Source organism: Durio zibethinus, chromosome 18, assembly GCF_047325235.1.
Source record: "Durio zibethinus cultivar Kanyao isolate XHJ-2024 chromosome 18, ASM4732523v1, whole genome shotgun sequence".
In the NCBI taxonomy this organism is placed as follows: Eukaryota; Viridiplantae; Streptophyta; class Magnoliopsida; order Malvales; family Malvaceae; genus Durio; species Durio zibethinus.
Genome location: NC_143179.1, coordinates 13711304 through 13722389, shown reverse-complemented (window position 1 = coordinate 13722389; position 11086 = coordinate 13711304). Strand labels below are relative to the sequence as shown.

At 30.0% G+C, this 11086-nt stretch overlaps 1 protein-coding gene and 1 pseudogene across 2 annotated transcripts; one reads left to right on the top strand and one right to left on the bottom strand.

Annotated features, from left to right (window-relative positions):
* Positions 1-724: 724 nt before the first annotated feature.
* LOC111300591 (inactive beta-amylase 4, chloroplastic-like) lies at positions 725-2281 on the bottom strand (annotated as a pseudogene).
* Positions 2282-3887: 1606 nt separating this feature from the next.
* Positions 3888-6967, top strand: LOC111299677 (phosphatidylglycerophosphate phosphatase 1, chloroplastic/mitochondrial-like). Of its 2 annotated transcripts, none has more exons than XM_022895020.2 (5): positions 3888-4693; positions 4802-4879; positions 5134-5207; positions 5295-5402; positions 6725-6859. In XM_022895020.2, exons 1-5 carry the CDS (start codon positions 4021-4023, stop codon positions 6725-6727), a joined length of 936 nt encoding a protein of 311 aa, XP_022750755.2. In that variant the 5' UTR covers positions 3888-4020; the 3' UTR covers positions 6728-6859. The 2 variants fall into 2 exon arrangements, with proteins under 2 accessions (XP_022750755.2, XP_022750754.2); XM_022895019.2 differs by having other exon boundaries at positions 3890-4693; positions 6738-6967.
* The last annotated feature ends 4119 nt before the right edge of the window (positions 6968-11086 follow it).

Sequence of the window (11086 nt, the reverse complement as noted above, 5' to 3'; positions counted from 1 at the left end):
TTTCAATATAACAAGTTTCAATTTATCAAATACTAGTGTGTGGCCCTCCTCTGCCCAGTTTTTTCTATTCATTTTAGTATATATTGTATAAGTATATTTAAAGAAGATAAAAAAAAAAAAAACAAAAGTAAAAAATTTAAAAACAAATGTTATATTTAAAGCTGTCAATGCAGTTTAAAAGTTTTGTAGAATATTTGAGCAAGTAAATAAACATCTGAGGATAGCAATATTTACTTTAACAGTTGCTAAATAAGTTAAAAATTTCATAGAGAAGTTAAGAAAATAAGTACTTCAAGGAAAGTATCGTAAGTAGTTCAAACAATTTTTTGATTACCATTGTAGGCAATGACTTAGAATTTCTTTATAGATATACTTAGATCCTAAAAGTGTGTATCTAGTTTGTTTTTATCCTATACCTTTTTAACAAATAAAGAAATTAAGGCAGTGTGGTGATCTGTATCTTAATATATAAAAATACAAACTCCATGAACATTTTATATTTCATCTTGTAAATTTTAACCTCAAGATTTGGTCAATCCACAAAAAGAAAGAATCAAATTGGTTTCAAACTTTCTATAAAATAAAGTTTCACTCAGGGGATTCACAGCCTTGCATGTCCATCAATCCATTCTATTTTTTGGGCAAGTGTTAGTTTACCCCAAACATTGCACCAAAATGTTTTTTTAAGTCATTAAATGAATAATGCATTGTGCTGAAAGTTTTTGGAAAAAGAAACCCAACAAACAAAAACCCATATAGGTAAAAACGAAATCAAGAAAGAGACAAAAATGAACTAAATAGAGATGAAATTCTCACTGAATATGCAAAGCAACTCCATAGCGAAACAACACTGAGACGACTAAATCATAACCATCCCTAAGAGTAGTGTTGTAGTAACCAATAGTAAGTTCAGCAGGGAATGATACAATCTGGTACCACCAATAAATTCCACCAATTTTAGCTACCAACATAACATAAGTTTGCTCATCTTCTTGGTATTAGTTCATTATTTTACTGCTCTTGCAAGAATGGCATTTGTATGACAAATCAACCTACCACTATACCATTTCTCCAAAAGATTATTCCAAAGTCAGTTTTTAGATTCTGAATGACACTAAGTAAGTTTTGGTAATCATTTTTAATGTGAGGCGGGACATTGCATAGTGAATTTATGAAATCATGATGTTATAAGCAAAACACATTTCTCCAATTAATACATACCTTTACTTATTAGTAACCTTGGTCTAAAACAATATTAATTTGATAATTTTTGAAATGATTTGATAGCTACTGATAAGGAATAACAACTCCAACCAAGAGCTGTACCCCATATATTACCATTTTAGTGATGAGTAACTTCATACAAAATAAAAATGTTGTAATGATAACAAATAACCATAACTATGATCGTCAAGGAACAAGTAACTCAACACAGCACTTTTGAATTGCAAATATCTTGTCAATGGCCCAATCATTAAATTCAAATGGATAGTTTAAGTCATTTTCAGTTGATGTATTGTAGCAACACAAATAGAGATAATGCATGAAAGTAGTAGAGTATTAATTGACCACAATTCATATGAAACTTTGTTAGATATAAATCTTATTTGAAAATATTAATAGATAAAGAATACGTACCAGGAAGAAATGGCCATAATCAGATATAAAACTTTCCCATCCCTTTTCAAAAAAAGGCAGCCCTGATGGAAAATTATTGTAACAGCCCGTATTCTGTGGCCTTCTCTCCTTATTGAGCCTTTCTTTCTAGACAGGCAACCATCTTTATGTGCTCCATCTTGTAAGAAAATCTATCTTAAGAATACTGAAACAACAGAGTTTACGTCATACAATGAAAAAACTTTACACCTACATGTACGTATCATAATACTGAAATTCACTAATGCTAGGGAATTTCCATCTACCATATCCAAAAAGAAGAGCAAGATGCCTGCACTAAGAAAAACATGCAATGGTTTCATAATTATGATTCAACAATAACTTCACAATTTGAACATAAAGGGGGAAAAGAATGACATAAGAACCATACAACATCTAAGTTCTCTAAAAAGACCAAGACTAATGCTTATTTCTTCAATTACACTTCTTATAAAAGATTCGAATTTGTTAACAAAACTAAGCATGAAGTCTTCATAACATTAGAGAGCAGTCTGACCAGATAATAGAGGAACTTGATCCACCCCTTTTTCTCTATTTCTGTAATAGGTTATAGGTCTTAGATAATGTGCCTTAATCATTAAATAAATTGTCTTAAAAGGAATGACCAAATAAATTGTAATAAAAATATAAGTAAGGACCTGTGTTAGTAGAATTTTTTAGGGATTTTTACCAATAGGACTGCAACATCTTAGTTCTCTTAAACACTTAATAGTTATGTACAATCCAAGTCTGGTTTCTTTGCTAACTAACTGGCATGAACTTTTCATATTGAGGAGTTTGTGCATTTTATGCTGTCTAGAGCTGTCATTTATTTCTCAAAGTATTAAACATGTAACAACTCTGCAAAATTTGAAAATCCAAAGTTGTCTTAATTAAATGTGTTGCCTAAGTGGATTACAAATATTTCACTTCTTAGATCTTTGGTGATATAAGATTGTCCCAATATGACATCACTTTCGGATGGTTTTTAGTGCCTGAGCACCCTCAAGCGTCTTTCTACTCAAGAATGTCCAAGGCTTAAAGAGCATTGCAAAAAAAATATAGGTAAGGACTGGCCCATGTAAAAGATGCATTCCTTGCTATTTGTTCCTTTACTAAAAGCAGGGGATTTAAAAAAAAAATCAAAATACACCATATACAGTTGAAGGGGAAAAAAACTATTTATGGAAGTGTGAATTAAAGTTCTAGTTTTAATTTACTGGAAGTGTTTGGTTATTGAGATTAAACTATCCTCCAACAAAACTTATCCAAAAACCTAGAATAAATCCCTAGTTGAAGAGATAAAAAAATTACTTTATTTTGTTAGCTGAACATTTGCAAATCTTTTTTGCTATTCTTCTGTTGCGATTATAAAAAAGACAACTTGGAAAAGATAATATTGAGTAAAAGAAATGAGTTTTTAGATAGTTGATGAGTCTTAAAGATGGTTGATAATGAAATGGTAGAACTAATCAAATTAGATGGAACTTCCTAGAAAATGATCATCTAGGCTAAATAGAAGTGTAAAAATTCCAGCTTTGGCCTAGTAGTAAAAGAAAGTATCAATAAAAAAAAAAATCAGAACTTGGATTCAGCAACATACAAAATAAAATATTGCTAAAAAATACATAAAATATCCATCAAAAAATTATGTTTCCATAAAAAATGATTACAACACCAATAAAAAAAGCATTATCAAACAAAATAAAAACTAAAGATTAATTTTTATCAAGATCAGAACATACAAAAATAAAATCTTTCAAAAAATACGTTCAAAACAATATACAAACTTCATAGCAAATATTTTACATAAACTAAAAACAAAAAAAAAAAACACTGAAAAATATTGTTCAATAAAAAAACCGAAAACTATAAAATCGTAAAATTTATTCAACAATTCAGTTCTATTAAATAAAATTGAAATCTTTAATACCAAAATTATCTCAACATAACCAAAAAAAAAAAAAAAAAAAACCCCACATCCAATTAAATAAAAAAAAGGGAAAAAACTTTACCCAAAAACGCATGAAAAAAAAAATGAAAGAAAAAAGGAACAAAAACATATCAAAGAAGTCTATCTTTCTAGGCTCTCTCTTTTGAACAACCTTTAATATCATGATTTGATTTAAATTTAAATTTTAATATCTTTCTTAAAATTTCTTTATTATTAGGTCAAAAAGTGGAAGATAAGAAATTAATCATTAATAGCTGGCAATCCACGGTCCCTCACTGGCTCTGAAGTTCCGAACCCGAAGTGCAAACCAAAGCAACTGTTGGAAAAAGTTACCATAACTTCACTCGAAATTAAAAACGAAAATGAAATGCACTTGTTTATCGGGTAATTAAAAATAGAACACATTGGAGATGCGGCCGGCCGCAATTGCTGCATTCCCCAATTGCTGCTATCCCGCCCCCAACCGCTTTCTTCATTTCCATTTCAAAGAAAAACCCTTCAATCCTCCCTTCTCCACGAACCAATACCAAATCAAAAACTTCTGTTCTTTAACTCTCTCCACAACAACCAACAATTTCAGCAAACCCCAACAAGAGAACGAGAACAGAACAAATAACTACACAAACCCAGATCAGAAATCCACTTTCGTCGACCAATTTTACTCTTCCTTGAGCAAAAACAACGCAAATAACCAAGACCCAGATCCCCAAAGCGAAGAAAAAGAAGAGCAAAAACATCCCAAAACCAAATTCTGGGGTTTTCTTAGAGTCATTTTCACAAACATGTGGTGGACAGATTTGAAAGCAGCGGTGGGACAAAGAATCAATGTCGAAGGAATTGTTTTTTCGGTTGGAGTGTTCGTTAAAGACTGCCAATTGGCGTTGCCCCATGTTGCAGTGCCTGATATAAGGTGTATTGATTGGAATGAGCTCCATAGAAGAGGGTTTAAAGGTGTTGTTTTCGATAAGGATAATACGATTACTGCTCCTTATTCTTTGACGCTTTGGCCTCCTCTCCGGCCCTCTATTGAGCAGTGCAAAGATGTTTTTGGTCCTGATATCGCTGTGTTTAGTAACTCTGCTGGTAATTTTTGGCTCGACTCTTTGAGATTGATTCCTGTTTTATTCCTTCCTGATTGAGTTTTTGTGCAATATGTTGATTTTTTTTCCCCCCTCTTTTCGATGAATTAAGGTCTTTTAGAGTATGATCATGATGGTTCGAAGGCGACGAAACTAGAAGGCACTATTGGGATTAAAGTCATAAGGCATCGTAAGCGTTTATTTTTCCCTCGGTTCAAGCATTTAGTTTTAGTCTGTTATCAAATTCATTTCCATACCATTCATGACGAAAGGAATCAATTGCTTAACAGTATGTCTCAGTTTCGACTCTATGTTGAACATTAAGCATGTAAAAAGCTTGGGATGAATTATAATTACTGCTAATTTGTTGGTTTAGCACACATTAATTTGAGTTACTGTTTGGTTTATCTAGAATTGATTTGGGTGTCTGATATGTCTTTCCAGGGGTGAAGAAACCGGCTGGAACAGCTGAAGAAATCGAGAAACACTTTGGATGTAAATCATCACATCTTATCATGGTATGCAAAGGGTGATAGAAGTTACTGGATGGTTGACTTATTCTAGAGTTGGGATTATGTTGGTGACATAATTTATGTTTATGGCAGGTGGGTGATCGGCCCTTTACCGATATTGTTTATGGAAATCGAAATGGTTTTTTGACTATATTAACTGAGCCATTAACTCTTGTTGAAGAGCCTTTCATTGTTAGGCAGGTTGGTTTTCCTTTCTTTTCATTTTGTTTGTTTTTTATGCACTGAAGTATCTTATTGAACACTCTGAACACTAAAGATTGAGAACTCAACCAAGAGAAAGTATTTTGATATATATTTGTTCTCTTATTCTGAGAGAAACTTGCTACAGAAGTTTTTATCCTCAAATTAAGCCTTAGCTGTTAACTTAAGATCCTTAATAAATATCATAATTATTGGGATCTTTTCTCCATACATCCAGTTACTTGTCATTTGTAAATTCTTCTGTTCTATTTGATGACTAGAGACTATCTTTTTCCCTAAGCTATTTTTGAAATAAGTCTTTTAGAGTTTTGCAACAATTCAATCTGTCACTCTCGGTGGACTACAACTTAACAACAATCATATATATGTCTAGGTATATGATGATGAGAATAATTGTGGTAGATTTGTGTTAGTGGGGTTGCCAGTTAGCTGTGTTTCTTGATATAGTGTTTGAGCTTGTTTTTTCTTCTTTGATGAAATTATTAAATCTCTGCCAATTGCTCCTGACTTGCTTATTCCCTCTTAAGTGAAATGTAGTTCAAGCTTTCCTTGATATTGGGTCCATTACGTGCATTACATTAGGATTACACCTGTGCTTAAATATTCACTCTGCAAGTTTTTTTTTTTTTTTTATTGCTTGATGTTTTTATTTTATACTGTTATGCATGTCCAACAAACTTCCATATCAATCAACAATCCCTCATTGGTAGTTACACCAAGTGTTTTCAATGTAGTTTTTTTGATTGTCAAAATATACTGAACATCATGGACAATCTTTTAATCATCCTCTTACTCTTTTCTGTTAATTACAATTATGAGACCCATGTTGGGCAATGGCTATTCACATTAGGAGGATGGATTTGGGAAGTGAATTGCAAGAGTGCCTGTAGAAAGAATAGATGCGAAGAATCTACTTTGAGCTATTTGTTTGTTTTGAACTTCTGTCTAAGATGAAGCAAACATGAAATATTTTGGGTAACATTAGAAATAATGTTTTAAAATTTACTCATATCAAACCTATGACCATTTATGTGCTGTTGAATCTTTTAATATAGAAAAGTTAACTCTCTTTTCTTTTCCTTGTGAGTTTTTTAGTGTTTTAAATGGAAAACACATGTACATTGCATTGAAAGATGGAATAGTATAGGGTGCAGATGAGATCTTGGTTAAAGGCCGGTTTACAATTGTCTTTACCATTTTTGTTTGTGTTACTTCTCGTCATCTGTAATTTGATAATGTTTCATAGGCTGTATAATATCTGTTATTTCTTTCAATGCTTGAGGAATTGTAATGGAAGACAGTAAATGTTTGCAGGTGCGAAAACTAGAACTGACGCTCATAAATTGGTGGTTTAGAAGAGGTTTCAAGCCAATTAGTCATAATTTACTACCAGATACCATGCAGTGTGTGAAAGATCCATATCCTCTGTAAGAATGTTGTGGATATAAGTGAAAGTAATTGTTTATGCAGTTGATGACAATTTTTTGACTCATGATAATTTGCTTTTGCAAACAACGTTAAATTTTATTTAATTCTTTCGCTTAGTACACTGAGTAACATAACTGCTTCTTGATTTCAAAACTTAAAAAAAGAAAAAAAAGACAGGAATTTTCTTCCATTGGGCGGGTTATTTTGCATTCAGGTTGATTTAGATTCGAGTTGTATTAAGTTTCGGGTTGAACGAGTTTGGGTTGTTGGCTTTTTATGACCAATTGAGTTGAATCAGGTTTTGGTTTGAGTGAGATGGATTTTTTGGATTTGGATCGAAATTGGCAGGTCAATTTGATTTCTTTGGTTTGAGATTAATTAAAGTCTTGTTACATCTCAAATCTAGCCAGTGAGAAGGGCCAGGGAATTTAGTGGCAATCCCAGCCATGTTAGAACAAGATTTCTGGATCTATGCAGGTTTTCTATATAAAAGATAAGGTTGAGTTATGATATCGATTCATGGGATATTCATTCAGCAGAATGTCTTAATGAACACAATGTTGGGAATAATATTTCTAATTATATGCTCAAATAAGTGTTGAATAATAAATTAACGTAACGTTTGGATATATAATTAGTAGAGGAAAAAAAAAAAAGAAAAATAGAAGAAAAGAAATGTTAAAAAAATGCTACCGGATGCCACTAGTCAAGGTTACTTTGCATGTCATTGTGCATGTCATTATTACTTCACTTATTACAGTCATTACGTGCACACTAAAAAATCCTAAACTCGAAATTTAATTTAATTTATTTTTGTAATTATTTTTAAGAAATAATACTTTGTAAATATAAATTCAAATAGATTGAGTTGGATTTAATTATTATTTGTTATCCATTAGTTTTGTCCCTCATAATTGACCCTAATTAATCTTATAAACTAATTAATATTATCAATTAGGGATAGAGTTGGCAAAACGGCCCATGGTCTAAACTGTTAACCCATTACTAGGCATGATATTGTAAAAGGTTGTGACGACTCAACACGATTAAAATATGGGTCATGTCAAACATGACCTATTTTAAAAAGCTTGGCCCATCATAGTCCATGACCCGATAACAACACGGGTCGTGCGATGCACCATCTATAACGACTGAGTCTATTGGCGGTTGCCTCATGGGTCAAATACTATTTTTTTTAAAAATTTTTTATATTACTTTTTTTTTTTTAATTATGAGATTTTTTTAATGTATTTCTTATTTTAGTGTCATAATTATGATAAAAAAGAGTAAAAAAAAATTGTGACGTGATTTACATGGTCGACTTAAAATGCCTACTTCCATGGGAAAAACATAAAAGAGGAATTTTTTTATTATAAATAAATAAATTTTAAAAATACTAATTACCCAAAAAGTAAGAAATTTTACAATTATAAATAACATATATCATAAATTTTTTTTTTTTTTCAAAGATACAACTTTGAGCAATATTCGGCATCCAACTAATTTTTGAGGAAAACACACATTTCATTGTATATAAAAATATCAAACTCATTTATTTATTTGAAAACTTAATATTTTGTTGTAAATAAAAATTAATTTCACAATTAGAAGAGAGATTAGAATCTTATTTTCTTAAACTTATTAAAGATCATGCTACATCTTTAGTAAGATTATCTTTTTATTCTTCTTAAAGTTTATTGTTCTTCTTAAAGTTCATTTAAATTCTTAAAATCATATAAAGTATACATAAAAATAAACTTTCTTTAATAGATTGGTTTACTTTATCCATGTCAATATTAATTTGCATATTAGAATAATAAGATTTAAGTATAATTTTTATATCTTGTAATTTTAATTTAGGATCCATAATTGCAGACAATATAGTCTAAAAAAGAAACATTTTTTCAATATTTTATAAATTTTATTTCCATAAGTTCAAAAGCATTTTAAAAAAATCACATTTTCTATATTTTGCAAAACGAACACTATTTTTATATATTTTCATTGTTAGAAAAATTTCATTAGAAAAAAGATTTTCTCTATGTGCCAAATCAATTCTTTTAAAAATTTTCATTTATTATCAATCTAATAGCTTGTCATACGCAAATATCCATCTTTCTCATTAATTATCCAAAAATCACATGTATTGCAAGCGATAGTTTACAAAAAAAAAATGAAATTTGAATGTATTTGAGAGGAGATTGATCATCCCATGGTGGATAGATCTCCTCATATTGTAATTAAAATTTTTTTGAATGTTAGAATATATATTGACCAATCTCTCTTTTTATCGATCTATTCAAGCTAAAATTCAATATTTTTGAATGTTAAAAATTAAAAGGATTGATCAATGTCAAGAGGGGATTGATTCTTAGGCATTTTATTTGAAAAATCACTCGATGCCCTTAAAAAAGCATCTATCCATGTTAACTCTACAAAAAATAATAAAAAAAAAGGTTTGAAAAAGGATCAATCCTTTCAAGGAGAGCATTGATCCTTTTTCATTTCCATTCCATAGGTCGTGCCATGTTGGGCTTGCACCGCGTCCAACACTTCCCACACCCAAAAGGTGCCCCATATAGGTCTTCCACACCCCCCCTCCCCCAGTTTCTAAGGTAAACAACGCAAAAAAAGGGAAGGGATTGATCATTTTTCATTTGCATGCAAAATATAGGCTAGTAAATGCTGGGCCTGTATATAGTTAGTCCATGATGCTTTATGGGCTATGTCATGCCGAACCCTAAACTAAGAAACATTTAGCCCAACATAGCACAGCCATAAAGGTCATGCCTGACAAAGATACGAGTACTATAACAAAATGGGTCGTGCTAAACCTGCCCATAGCAAACTAGAACAAACCTTGTAATGGGCTGCCCACCATTTTGCCACCTCTAAGGGGTAACTTGTAATTGTCAAAATAATAAAATTTTCTACTATCATTTGATTTCTTTGTTTTTTTGGAACAAAAGTAATTGCATTGAAATATTTCACCAAATATTTCTTATAATTACAAAAAAGCAACATAAAATTAAACCAAATCTAAACACGACAGAAATTAAATTTGAGATCTCAAAGTTTCATGGCTTTTTCATTGTCACTAAATCAAAATTTTATTGGCATATTTATGATGTCTAAAAATCAATTTTATTATTTTATATAAAAAAAATAAAAAATATAGTAACAAAATTAATGAAATTAAAATTGAATAACAAAATTTTATATCTATCCATTATCATAACGATTTTGAGACCCCTAGATATTTAAAATTTTAAAATAAAAAAAATGAAAGAGTCATCAGTAGTTTTTTTAGGGTGTGATTGGTTACCCAAAAATTTATCTTTTTAATAAAGTGATAAAATAAGTTTAACGTTTATAAAAAAAATAATTTTGATTTACGAAAATAAAATTAGATTCGAGAGTTAGTTATGCGTGAAAAAAGATTAGCACTCTCATAGCGCCCATGCAAATTGGTACCAATTAATCACGTTTTATTTTTGGGGTTGAAAAAATAGTTTTAATTTGAAATTTAATAATAATTCCCCTCATTTTTTTAAAAAAAATTGATTTTATTAGTCATTTATTTAGGAATATTGCAAAAATCTTTAGGATAAAAAATTATCTAACATCGAAGTAGAATTTAAAGATAATTCTTTTTGCCTCATATTTATTATAACATTTCTTAAAAATGAAAATCACACTTTTTGTAAAAGATAATTATTGGTGACTCTCCAACATCTAGGCAAAGTACCAAGAATTATTTCCTTTAAAATGTTATTTTTGTTTTATTTTATAATTCAACATTTTAAAACTAAATTTAAAAAAAAATATTTTTATGTGAAAAAAATTAATGATAGTACAATTAGCTAGCAAATGATAATTAAAGTTGCATACATGCGAAACGAGTATAAACAATAATGAATAAATGCATGTATGCCATTAGATGTTATGCAAGGTGATGAAATGCAATTTTGAAATCAGATTTTTAAATATAATGAGACTATCTTAACTCTTCAATATTTAGGCAAAGTTTATGTGTGATTATTTATATTTAAGATCTCATTTTATTTTTTTCTTTTAATTTAGTCCCATCACTATTGTGGATTAATGACTTGCACGAAAAATTCAATAAAATAAAATTTCTTAAATACCCTATCTTTTAGGCATCATTCAAAATTAAATTAATTCACATGAGATTTTTACATGTATCTTTAGAATTTTAGAATGATTTTGGGTAG

Excerpts from the sequence above, each read along its gene's own strand:
- LOC111299677 (XM_022895019.2), top strand. The coding sequence starts at position 4,021 with ATGCGGCCGGCCGCAATTGCTGCATTCCCCAATTGCTGCTATCCCGCC. Across the intron at positions 5,208-5,294 it reads AATCATCACATCTTATCATG|GTGGGTGATCGGCCCTTTAC; the intron begins GTATGCAAAGGG and ends TGTTTATGGCAG. Across the intron at positions 5,403-6,737 it reads AGCCTTTCATTGTTAGGCAG|GTGCGAAAACTAGAACTGAC; the intron begins GTTGGTTTTCCT and ends AAATGTTTGCAG.